This window comes from Herpailurus yagouaroundi, unplaced genomic scaffold, assembly GCF_014898765.1.
Source record: "Herpailurus yagouaroundi ecotype Mexico unplaced genomic scaffold, PumYag 29, whole genome shotgun sequence".
Taxonomy (NCBI): Eukaryota; Metazoa; Chordata; class Mammalia; order Carnivora; family Felidae; genus Herpailurus; species Herpailurus yagouaroundi.
In genome coordinates this window covers 28,447,711-28,461,368 of record NW_024412377.1, presented here as the reverse complement: position 1 = coordinate 28,461,368, position 13,658 = coordinate 28,447,711, and the positions used below count along the sequence as shown (strand labels likewise).

Here is a 13,658-nt window from a genome sequence, read left to right as displayed (position 1 = left end):
TTCCTTCCTTCCTTCCTTCCTTCCTTCCTTCCTTCCTTCCTTCCTCTCTTTCTTTCTTTCTTTCAAGTTAGTTAACATATGGTGTGGTCTTGGCTTCAGTAGTAGAACCCAGTGATTCATTTGTAACATATGACACCCAGTGCTCAATCCAACAAGTTCCCTCCTTAATACCTATCACACATCTAACCCATCTCCCCACCTACCTCCCCTCCGACAACCCTCAGTTTGTTCTCTGTATTTAATGGTCTCTCATAGTTTGCCCTCCTCTCTGTTTTTATCTTATTTTTCCTTCTTTTCCTCTTTGTTCATCTGTTGTGTTTCTCAAGTTCCTCATATGAGTGAAATCATATGATAACTGTCTTTTTCTGACTTATTTTGCTTAGTATAATACACTCTAGTTCCATCTACGTTGTTGCAAATGGCAAGATTTCATTCTTTTTAATTGCTGAGTAGTATTCCAGTATGTATGTATGTATGTATGTATGTATGTATGTATGTATGTTTGTATGTATAAGTTGATGTACATTTGCGCTCTATCCATAATTTTGATATGGAAATTATTTATAGTGCTCCTATAAACACTGGGGTGCATGTGCCCCTTTGAATCAGAATTTTTGTATCCTGTGGATAAATTCCTAGTAGTGCAATTGCTGGGTCATGGGTTTGTTCTATTTTTATTCATTTGTATTTTATTTTTATTTTTTAAACAGAGGATATTTAAAATGATGCTTTACTATATCCTTAAAAAATTATTTTGTTCATTTATTTTTGAGAAAGAGAGAGAGAGACAGAGCATGAGCAGGGGAGGGTCAGAGAGTGAAGGAGACACAGAATCAGAAGCAAGCTCCAGGCTGTGAATTGTCAGAACAGAGCCCCATGCAGGGCTTGAACCCATAAACTATGTGATCATAGAGTAGTTCTATTTTTAAATTTTTGAGGAAACTCCATACTATTATCCAGTGTGGCTGCACCAGTTTGCATTCAAACCAACAGTGCAAAGCGCTTCCCCTTTTTCTAAATCCTCACCAACATCTGTTGTTTTCTGAGTTGTTAATTTTAGCCATTCTGATAGGTGTGGAGTGGTATCTCATTGTGGTTTGATTTGTATTTCTGATGATGTATGATGTTGAGCATTTTTTAATGTGTCTGTTAGCCATCTGGATATCTTCTTTGGAAAAGTGTCTTTTTATGTCTTCTTCCCATTTCTTCACTGGAGTATTTGTTTTTTTGGGTGTTAAGTTTGTTAAGTTCTTTATAAATTCTGGATACTAAACCTTTATCTGATATCTCATTTGCAAATATCTTCTCTAATTCCATTGGTTGCCTTTTAGTTTTGTTGGCTGTTTCCTTTGCTGTTCAAAAGATTTTTATCTTGATGAGGTCCAAAAGTTCATTTTTGCTTTTATTTCCTTTGCCTCTGAAGACATGTCAAGTAAGAAGTTGCTGTGCCCTAGGTCAAAGAGTTTGCTGCCAGTTTTCTTCTCTAGGAGTTTGATGGTTTCCTGTCCCACATTTAGGTCATTCATCCATTTTGAATTTACTTTTGTGTGTGGTGTAAGAAAGTGGTCTAGTTTCATTCTTCTGCATGTCGCTGGCCAGTTTTCCCAGCACCATTTATTAAAGAGACTGTCTTTTTTCCATTGGATAAACTTTCCTGCTTTGTCAAAGATTAGTTGGCCATATATTTGAGGATCCATTTCTGGATTCTCTATCCTACTCCATTGATCTATGTGTCTGTTTTTGTGCCAATACCATACTGTCTTGATGTTTACATCTTTGTAACACAGGTTAAAGTCCAGGATTGTGATGCCTCCAGCTTTGGTTTTCTTTTTCAACATTACTTTCTCTATTCAGGGTCTTTAGTGGTTCCATACAAATTGTAGAATTGTTTGTTTTAGTTCTGTGAAGAATGCCGGTATTATTTTGATAGGGATTGCATTGAATGCGTAGATTTAGATAGCATAGACATTTTAACAATATTTGTTCTTCCAATCCATGAACATGATATGTTTTTTTTTCATTTCTTTGTGTCTTCTTCAATGTCTTTCATAAGGTTTATATCGTTTTCAGCATACAGATATTTCACCTCTTTGGTTAGGTTCATTCCTAGCTATCTTATGGGTTTTCGTGCAATTGTAAATGGGATCAATTCCTTGAAATCTCTTTCTGCTGCTTCATTATTAGTATATAAAAATGCAACCAATTTCTGTACATTGATTTTATATCCTGCATCTTGCCTGAATTCATGTATTAGCTCTGGCAGTTTTTTGGTGGAGTCTTCAGGTTTTCCATGTAGAGTATCATGTCATCTTTGAAGAGTGAAAGATTGACTTCTTCCTTACTGATTTGGATTTCTTTTATTTCTTTTTGTTTTCTGATTGCCAAGGCTAGGACTTCCAGTACTGTGTTGAACAATAGTGGTGAGAGTGGACATCCCTGTCTTGTTCCTGATCTTAGAGGGAAAGCTCTGTTTTTCCCCACTGAGGATGATATTAGTGGTGGGTCTTTCATATATGGCTTTTATGATGTTAAGGTATGTTCCTTCTATCCCTTCTTTCTTGAGCATTTTATCAAGAAATGATGATGTATTTTGTCAAATGTTTTTTTCTGCATCTATTGAAAGTATCATATGGTTCTTATTCTTTCTTTTATTAAAACAATTTTTTTTACATTTATTCATTTTTGAGAGACAGAGAGAGACAGAGCACAAGCGGGGGAGGGGCAGAGAGAGAGGGAGACACAGAATCCAAAGCAGGCTCCAGGCTCCAAGCTGTCAGCACAGAGCCCAACGTGGGGCTCAAACCCACAAACCGTGAGATCATGACCTGAGCCGAAGTTGGATGCTCAACTGACTGAGCCACCGAGGAGACCCTTATCCTTTCTTTTATTAATGTGGTATATCATGTTGATTGATTTGTGAATATTGAACTAACCCTGCAGCCCAGGAATGAATCACAACTGATCATGGTGAATAATTCTTTTGATGTACTGTTGAATTCAATTAATATCTTGTTGAGATTTTTGCATCCATGTTCATCAGGGATATTGGCCTGTAATTCTTGTTTTTAGTGGGGTCTTTGTCTGGGTTTGCAATCAAGGTGAAGCTAGATTCATAGAATGAGTTTGGAAGTTTTCCTTACATTTCTATTTTTTTTGGAACAGTTTTAGGAGAATAGGTATTAATTCTTCTTTAAATACCTGGTAGAATTCCCCTGGGGGGTCATCTGGCCTAGGACTCTTATTTGTTGGGAGATTTTTGATAATCTATTCAATTTCTTTGCTGGTTATGAGCCTGTTAAATTTTCTGTTTCTTCCTGTTTGTGTTTTGGTAGTGTGTGTCTGGAATTTTGTCCATTTCTTCCAGATTGTCCGTTTTGTTGGCATATAATTTTCCATAGTATTCTCTTATAATTGTATTTCTGTGGTGTTGGTTGTGATCACTCCACTTTCATTTGTGATTTTATCTGTTTGGGTCCTTACTCTTTTATTTTTGAGAAGTCTGTCTAGGTAGTTTTCAATTTTGCTTATTCTTTAAAAAAAAACAGCTCTTAGTTTCATTGATCTGGTGTACTGTTTTGTTTTGTTTTTTTCTTTTTTGGATCCTAAGTCATTTATTCTGCTCTAGTCTTTATTATTTCCCTTCTTCTGCTGGATTTCGACTTAATTTGCTGCTCCTTTTCTAACTCCTTTAGTTGTAAGGTTTGGTTGTGTATTTGGGACCTTTCTTGCTGCTTGAGATAGGCCTGAATTGCAATGTATTTTCCTCTTAGGACTGCCTTTTATGCATCTCAAAGGGTCTGGACAGTCATGTTTTCATTTTCATTTGTTTCCATGTATTTTTAAATTTCTTCTTTAACTTCCTGGTTGACCCACTCATTCTTTAGCAGGATGTTCTTTATCCTCAATGTATTTGAGAGCTTTCCAAATTTTTTCTTGTGTTTGATTTCAAGTTTCATAGTGTTATGATCTGAAAATATGCATGGTAAGATCTCAATCCTTTTGTACATGTTGAGGGCTGATTTGTCACCCAATATGTGATCTATTCTGGAGAATGTTCCATATGCACCCAAGAAGAATGTGTATTCTGTTGCTTTAGGATGAAGTGTTCTGAATATATCTGTTAAGTCCATCTGATCCAGTGTGTCATTCAAGACCATTGTTCCCGTGTAGATTTTCTGCTTAGATAATCTATCCATTGTTGTAAGTGGAGTATTAAAGTCTCTTACAATTATGGCATTATTGTCAATAAGTTTACTCATGTTTGTGATTAATTGACTTATATATTTGGGAGTTTCAAGTTGGGGGCATAAATGTTTACAATTGTTAGCTTTTCTTGATGGACAGACCCCTTAATTATCATATAATGCCCTCCTTCATCTCTTGTTACAGTCTTTGTTTTAAAGTCTAGTTTGTCTGATATAAGTATGGCTACTCCAGCTTTCTTTTGACATCCAGTAGCATGATAGATGGTTCTCCATCCCCTAACTTTCAGTCTGCAGATGTCCTCAGGTCTAAAATGGGTCTCTTGTAGGCAGCATATAGATGGGTCTTATTTTTTTAATCTATTCTGATACCCTATGTCATTTGATTGGGGAATTTAGACCATTTACATTCAGAGTGATTATTGAAAGATATGAATTTAGTGCCATTGTGTTATCTGTAGATAACACAATGTGGTTTTGTGTTTGTGGTGATTTTGTCTGGTCATTTGTAGTCTTTGCTGCTTTCCACTCACAGAGTCCCTCTTAGAATTTCTTGCAGGACTGGTTTAGTGGTCACAAACTCCTTTAGTTTATGTTTGCTTGGAAGCTATTTATTTCTCCTTTTCTGAATGACAGCTTTGCTGAATAAAGGATTCTTGGCTACATATTTTTCTTATTCATCATATTAAATGTTTCCTGCCATTCCCTTCTGGCCTGCTAAGTTTCAGTGGAACATTATGTGTCTACCTTTGTAGGTGAAGGACATTTTGTCCCTAGATGCTTTCAGAATTCTCTCTTTATCTTTGTATTTTGCAAGTTTCACTATGATATGTCGTGGGGTTGACCTTTTTTTGTTGTTGATTTTGAAGGGAGTTCTCTGTGCCTCTTGGACTTGGATGCCTGTTTTTTTACCCCAGATTAGGGAAGTGCTCAGCTATAATTTGTTCAAATAAACCTTCTGCCCCTTTTTGCTCTTCTTTTTCTGGGACTCCTCTGATATGGATATTGTTTTGTTTCATGGAATCACTTAGATCTCTAATTCTCCCCTGTGGTTTAGTACTTTCCTCTCCCTCTTTTTTTCAGGTTTATTATTTTCCATAGTTTTATATTTTATTTCACCTATTCTCTCCTCTGCTTCTTCAATCCTCACTGTCACTATATCTAGTTATTTCACATCTCCATATTGCATTTTTAAAATTCATCCTGACAGTTCTTTGGTCTTTGATCTCTGTGGCAAGCGTTTCTCTGGTGTCTTCTATGCTTTTCTTCAAGCCTAGCTATCAGTCTTATGACTATTTTTCTAAATTTTGTTCAGATATATTTTTTATATCTGTTTTGAGCAAGTCTCTGGCTGTGATTTCTTCTCAACCTTTCTTATGGGGAGAATTCCTCTGGCTTGTCACTTTGCTTAAGTTTCTCTCGTTTGCATTTTTTAAAAGCCTGTCATGTGTCCTGCATCTGAGAGTACTACTATATTAAAAAGGAGTCATACACTGTCCAGGGCCTGGCACTCCAGGAAGTGTTTCTGGTGTATGTTGAAGGCACTCTGCTGTTGCGTTTTGGCTGCTCTATCCCACTGGTCAATCCTTTGCAGAGCTCCTCCTTGCTTCAACTAGGTGTGCTTTGATTTGTTTGTTGAGGTAACCCTAGGAAAAAAATGATGGGGGAAACCTGATCCCATAAAAAGAGAAAAAGGAAAGTGGAGAACAGAAAACCAAAAAGAATAAAAAAAAAACCCCAGAAAACTATAAGCCTGATTCCAAAGAAAGAGTAGGAAAAAATAAAGAAAAAAGTAGAATAAAAGAGAAAAGATGAAACAAAAAGAGAATAAAGTCTGATATACATATACATATATAAATGTATATGTACATCAATATATCTCTCTATATATGTATATCTATCTATATATAGATATAGATATATTGATATACATATACATATACATATGTGTGTGTATATATATGTGTGTGTATGTGTGTTTGTGTATATATATATATATATATATATATATATATATAGTAAGAAATGACAAAAAAATCAGAAACCATGAGCCTGATTCCAAGAGAAAAAAAAGAAAAAAGAAGAAGGAGGAAAGAAAGAGAGAGAGAAAAAAAAAAAAGTCTGTTGGCGCCTGGGGCTGGTGGCTGTGCTGTTCTGGAGGAGAGACTGGCTGCGATGGGTCAGCCAGTCTTGCTCCAGTAAATAATCAGTTTCCAGGCATGGAGGGGAGGGTTTAGGTGTAATCAGTCCTGCCTCCACTGGGAGCCACTGTGTTGCTCTCCAATGTCCCACTGCGTTGGTGTTGGGGAGAAAATGACATCACTCCAATCTCTCAACCCTGGACTAGGGATCTCAACCCTATCTTATCAGGCAGCCCTCACAGAATAGAGAATGCAGTCAGCTTGCCCTGCTCCACAGTTCTGCACCTTCTTGGCGCTCAGCTGGATTCAAAATCTGAAGTCTTAAAGGACCCAGCACCGTACAGCAATGCTCCCCACCTCCAGAGTAAAGCCTCTCCCCACTGCTGATGAAAGGCCTTTGGCTGGCACCTGCAGGGTCTTTTGTCCTTGGGGAGACAAAAACCCTTCATCTCAAAGTACTCTGAGAAGAGAATTTTTCTCTCCCAGGGCACCCCAGAGATTGCTACACCACACTATGCACCCTGGGGTGGCTGCTTCCTCGCCAGGAGCATGAGCCAGGGATCCAGTCTGGATAAAGTTGCACACTTCTGAAAACTCTGAGTTTCAATTCCAAGGCTGTTGCAAACAAAGAGTTGGGACACTCAGTACTTCTTGCTCCCAAGTCCATAGTCCAGAGAAGCTTGCTCTTGTCCTAACTCCATGCTGCACTTTCATAATCCCTTTCTCTTTCTCTCCCTTTTGTCTCTCCACAGAAGGGGTTCTCTCTCCTCTATGCTCTGCCACTATATATCCCTAAAATCACATATATCCACCTCAGTCCTGCCAAGCTGTATCCCTCCAAATGTGGAGATCATTTGGCTGCTCTGCAGTTCAATTTCCTGGGTGTTCTAAGTGATCTGACATCAACACAGCTGTGTTTGAGTGGCAAGGCCCTCCTACTTCTCTGCCATCTTAACTCTCCTCTCCCTGCATCCGTTTCTTACATAGGTTAAAGGTAAGCTAGAGCAAGCAGTCTGAGGGGGTAAGGGTTTGTATTTTATGTAATCTGTGTTACCTCAGGAAACACAAACACAAATTAAAAATTAGAGTAATTCCCACACACCATTACTGTAGTCATACATCCCACTCTGCTGACCTAATCACTACAAAGTCGTTATCTTCCAAAGTACCCCTCTTTCCAATGTGGGCCAATTCTATTCTTTTTTTCCTAATTGGACATTCCCTGCTCTGAGACCCATAGATTCAAGAGAAATGCTCCTTGATGGTGCATAGTTTTAGACAATCATTGCAAGATAGAACCAGTACTTCCCCTAGGAGTAAGCTTCTCTTTCCTTAGAATCTCACGATTTTCTTAGGATAGGTGATGCCTAACTCTGTCATGTGCAGGATCTTACAGTTATGCCCTAATGACCACAGTTATCCTGAATGCCTTAATTTCATGTTCAGAAATTTTTAGGCCTAACTGGAAACTTGGAATCCTGCTAAATATATTTGAATCTCAAGGATTTTGTTTCATTTAAAAATTTTTTTTAATGTTTATTTATTTTTGAGAGAGAGAGAGTGTGAACAGGGGAGGAGCAGAGAGATAGGGAGACACAGAATCAGATTCAGGCTCCAGGCTTCGAGCTGTCAGCACAGAGCCCGACGCAGGGCTCGAACTCACAAGCTGTGAGATCATGACCTGAGCTGAAGTCAGACGCTTAACCTATTGAGCCACCCAGATGCCCCTTAAGGATTTTGTTTCTAAGTGGTGGATCTACCTCCTTCTGCTTTAATTTCTTGGACTAATATTCAATATTCCATGTTTCTAATTCCCCCTCTAACATGAATTTACATGGAGAATGATTCCATAAAGAGTGCTGACTGATTATCAGGAACCCTTCCCACTTCCATTTATAGCAGTGTGCCTAATTTCCACCAGTACAGTTATTTCTTCAGGACATGGTATCTCCACAAGGCCTGGCTAAAATGAGCATGTCGCTAGGATCAGGAACTACTTGAGGCCTAAGCAGAGAAGTTCATCACACTGACATGGAGGCCATGAGCCACAAGGAAATTTTTGATGGAGGATTACCACAGGTCAAAATTTGGGAAGCCCTTAGCTGGGGCTTACCTTAAGTGAGACAGTGGGGCTGAAGAAACTCATCTTCCTGTGCTCACCATCAACTTCCTGCCCCCTTACCATGGATTTCCCAACTGCCACATCAATTTCAGAGCCTCTGTTCACAGCTTTACAAAAATGAAATTTTGTGTTGTTCCTAGGTGGAAGCCATTATCTACTACTGGACCGTGTATCTGAGATTCTTCAAGATCATGGTCATAATGTCACTATGCTTTTTTACGGAGAAGAGTTTTTAATCCCAGGTATGTTTTTTAGTAATCACTGAATTATTTTATCCCAGAGAGACAATGTGTTTTGTATAGTACTGTGAAGCACATAATCTTTCTGGATCTAGTTGTATTGACAGAATGGGAAAAACGTGTGTGTGTGTGTATGTTTATGATACCTGCTGACTATCATATTAAGTTCTGTACGTCTGGCCTCCACATGCTGTATCTCCATGTTTTACCCCTTTAGCTAGGTGTCACTTCAACTCAGGCAGGCCTCTGTACATTATTATTTATTGATCAGTTTGATAACTACTACTCTGTGGTATGGTTTTAACTTGTTTAAACAGATGTCTTCAGCCAAATTTATAGCTTCTATTATGTAAGGACAGCTGCTTTTTCTGTTTCATAGGTTACTTTCTAACCCTGTTCTGAGGCCTGATATTTAAGAAAGCTTTTAAAAGGATGTCTTTTATTCATGTCTTAGGATCAAATCTATCAGTGAGATGATCCTGTATTCATGAGAAGTTACTGGCTGCCTATGAGTTGTGCATAGTGATGTCACAAGTTCATGAGTCACTGAATGCAAAGAATTTTAGCTAAGATGAAGCTCATCAATCTTGTCAACGATTCTGTTGACAGACAAGGACACAGAGGCCCAGAGAACTGCAAAGATTTGTTCAAGTTCACACAGCAATTTAATAATAGAGTTGGGTGGATCTGGAACTTAAAGCTCTGATTTTCTCATTTGGAATTGCTACAGCTTTAGCTTAAAAAAATCCAAAATTAAGCATTTTTTTATGAAAATCAAGTCTGAGCAAGTATGGAATTCTGAAGATGAACTTAAGACTGTTATTGTGTAATCACCTTTTAGGCTGGGTTCTATATTGTTCACTGAATATCTTTTCCATATATGTCCCTTTGTATCTGCCTTAATTGTCAGTCTGATTGTGTATTTGCCTTGACTGCCAACCATGGTAGTTGTAACACATGATCATTTGGGTGGTTTCCGAGAATGAGGAACTGCTAAAAGCTTTAGACCCTCTACCTCTTTAACAAACAGACCCACACTCAGAACTACCAACAATTCGGGGGACTCATGGGTTCCCTTAGTTTTATTTTTGGTTCCAAGTTTTAAGAGTCCAGAGTTTCTTGCAATATTTACCATTTACTGGAAATTCTGGAGGTTTTGAAATGGATTATTTATTTTTCACTACAGCAGTACCTTTGCAGAGGTCTGCAAATAAGGAAACACGTGATTGGATTATTTTTGTTGACCTGATTCAATACTCAGTATTGAAACTTTTGAACGTGTATTAACTACTTGTTTGGATAACTTCCTTATAGAGTTTTTATTTACAACTTTACTAAATAAATGACTTCAGAAATACTGAAGTAGAAACCATTTCTAATGCTTACATGGGGGTTGTTCTGATCAATAACTGAAGTCACAAGTGTAAGATGCCAGCCTACACAGGATTTTCCTTTTCCTAAGTGAGCTTGCTATACCTTTCTATCCACCACATAGACATTCTCCACATGACAGTTCTTCTTTTTTTCTGGGGGGACTGTGCAGTTACATCATTGATTCTGAGGGACTTGCTTGCACTCATGAGAAGTTATGCCTGGAGGGACATTGCCATGACCAGATAATTCCATCCTTTTCAACCAGTTAGGTTCTGCTTTCTTTGGGTAAGGAGGTAGAAGAACGTGTCAATCGCTAATGCAAGGAAGCTCTGTCTTGGAATTCAGACTTTTGAATGGACTGAAGGTCTTCTCCCTTTATCTATCTAGTAGTGCTCACCTTACCCCTGGGAGCTAAAAAACCCAGGATCTTAGTCTGCTGTTATCAAGGTGGGGTCAATTTCTCATTTCAAGGGTTTATAGAGTTTAACAAAACACAACCACCTTTCCCTCTGAATTTCAGAACCAACAGAGAGAAAGTTATAGGAGTTAGGTAAAAATGCACCTTCATCTAGTTGATTGGGGAACTTCCTTTAGATCTTCATTAACTCTCAAGGCCCTGAGTAGTGGCTTGAAAATAGGCTCTGTAAACCTCTGAGTATTGTTCTATTTCATTCTTTATTGTGCCTTGGGTAGTTTCCTCACATTTGAACTGAACTGTTCTTAGGAACACTCCAACCCCAAACTTTCCCTACAGCTCTCTTTTGGTTTTCTGGTATTCTGGCCTGTGAATACCAGCTGCCATGTCCTTCCCCTAATCTGCTGTGCTGCACTCAGGGAGATGTCCAGGCCAGGTGTGGGTGCCTCCTCCATAAGATGTATCTTGGAAGCTTCCTTCAGCCATCCATGAATGTCCTGTGCCACCTGGTGTCTAACGTCTAAAAAACCATTTTAGCATATATTTGGTCTGGTTTTCTTTAGTTGTTTAAAGGAAGAATTTCCATATGGCCCTATCACTTTCTTGTAGCCACAGACTGAAGTTGCTTATATTCATTATTTAAACCATTCTATTGAAGTAATATTGGCATATAATAAACTGGATATATTTAAAATATATTATTTGATATATCTGTACATGTACCTATGAAACCATCAACATAATCAAGATGACAAATATATTTGTTCCCCCACCAGAAGATTTTTAATGCCCTTTTGCAATCTCCCCTCTGGGGCCTCCCACCTTTCTATTCCCATTGCCAGTCAATCCCTAATATGTCCCTATGTGTTAGATTACATCATGTAGATTTTATATCAGGGGAATCATAATTATCTAGTGTTATATTTTAGTTTATTGTACTCAGCATAAATATTTTTGGATGCATTCGTAGTGTGTGTGTGAGTAGTTCATTCCATTTTCTTGCTGAATAATGTTCTATGTGTGTACTAACACAATACATTTATTTAGTTGCTGTTGCTGGGCATTAGTGTTGTCTCCAGTTTTGAGCTATTGTTAATACACCTGCTGTGTAGATTTGTGTGCATGCCTATGTATGAACAGGTACTGTCTTTTCTTTGAATTAACTGGTAGGAGAGCAGTGACTGAACCATAGGTTAGGTGCTGTTTAAGTTTTTAAGAAATGGCCAAACTGGTTTCCAAAATTGCTGTAACATTCTGCATCTCACCAGAAGTGACTGCAAGTTTCATGTACACCACACCCTTGTCAGTACTTGGTTAGCCTTTTTACTTTTATCCTTCCTTGTGTAGGTATTTAGTTGTATTTCATTGCGGTGTTTACATGCATTTCCTTTGTTAGTAATGATGCTAAGCCTTTCTTCATGTGTTTATTTGTCAACTATATATCTTCACTGGTGAAGTGTTTGTCAAATTTCGCCCATTTTTACATTGGTTCATTTGTTTTGTTATTATTGAGTCTTCAGTGCTCTTGATATATATTTTGGATATATATATATATCTTGGATATATATTTTGGATATATATAGATCTATCTATCTATCTATCTATCTATCTATCTATCTATCTATATCTGGTAAAATACCAGATATAAGCCCTGCAAATATTCTTTCCCAGTTCGTGACTTATCTTTTCATTGTCTCAGGAGTGCTTTTTGTAGAGCACAATTTTTACTTTGATGAAGTGTAATTTTATACTTTTGCTACATGTATTAGTATGAATATGATTTTTTTATTTATTCTGTTAAAATGATGAATGTCAGTAATAGATTTTCAAATGTTAAGTTAAGCTTGTAGTCTGGGATCGAATTCCATTTGGTCAAAATATATTTTATATATAAATACACAGAGAGAGAGAGAGAGAGAAAGAGAGAGAGAGAGAGAGAGAGAGGCAAGCAGGGGAGGGACACAGAGAGAGGGAGACACAGAATCTGAAGCAGGCTCCAGTGCTGACAGCTCAGAGCCTGACGCACAGCTGGAACTCACTGTGAGATCATGACCTGAGCCGAAGTCAGACACATAACTGAATGAGCCACCCAGGCACCCCTGTATTTTTCTTTTATATATTTTATATTTTGTTTGTTTGAATTTTGGTTTAATATTTTATATCTCTGTCCATGAGGATCATCGTTCTGTAATTTTCTTGAGTTTTTTTTTTTTTTTTTTCTTTCTTCAATTGCTATCAGTGAAATTCTTATCTCAGAATGAATTGGGTTGTGTTCCTTTTTCAGTTTTCTGGAAGAGTTTGGGTAAAATTAGTATTGTTTCTTCCTTAATTGTTTCAGCCAATCTGAGAGTCAGCATGTCTCTCCCCACCCCAAAGTTAGGTTTGGGTGTTAAGACATATCGCCTTACATATATACCAAGAGGCTATAAAATGGTTTATTATTAGTATGATGACACTCTCAGGGGAGAGTAAAGCAACTCCCAAGGTGGTCCAAAAGTACATTGAGAGAACAGGAAAAAGAGGGTGGCTTTGGGCTTTTATGGCGGTCAGCAGTGGGGCTGGAATGGGCATTTCCCTTCTTGTTTGACTGATGGCCAGAACATGCCATGTCTCATGTATTTCAATTTGAACATGTTTAAGTAAGTCATTATGGTATTTTATGAGCCTTGCTGCCTAAGACTGATGAGAGAGTTGAAAATATCACTGAATGTCTTGTTTAAAAGACTAACTATATGATTCAGTTGGTTAAGCATCTGACTTCGGCTCAGGTCATGATCTCATGGTTTGTGAGTTTGAGCCCCTCATTGGGATATTTCCTGTAGGTAAGTATCCTCTGTCACCCTCTCTCTCTGCCCCTTCTCCACTTGTTTTTTTTTTTTTTTTTTTTTCTCTCTCTCTCTCAAAATAAACTTAAAAAAAAAAAAAGACCAGCTTTGTGCATTTAGAAAAGTGAATTAGTGCTTTGGTCATGATCAGTAATGTCTGAAAATCTAGAGGATAAGGACAGTCTTCTTTAAGGCTGTGTATTGTGTCTTTAGTGTGTAGAGACACATGTGCAATCTTCTTTTATATTTTGGATATCCAGGGGCGCCTGGGTGGCGCAGTCGGTTAAGCGTCTGACTTCAGCCAGGTCACGATCTCGCGGTCCGTGAGTTCGAGCCCCGC

The 13,658-nt window shown here is 38.0% G+C and overlaps 1 protein-coding gene across 1 annotated transcript in view; it reads left to right on the top strand.

Annotated features, from left to right (window-relative positions):
* Positions 1 to 13,658, top strand: part of LOC121043468 (UDP-glucuronosyltransferase 3A2-like) — a 107,756-nt gene that overhangs the window by 22,886 nt on the left and 71,212 nt on the right. Inside the window, exon 2 of the mRNA XM_040495304.1 lies at positions 8,606 to 8,707. Within this exon, the coding sequence (XP_040351238.1) occupies positions 8,606 to 8,707 (102 nt within the window). The remainder of the gene's footprint in view (positions 1 to 8,605; positions 8,708 to 13,658) is intronic.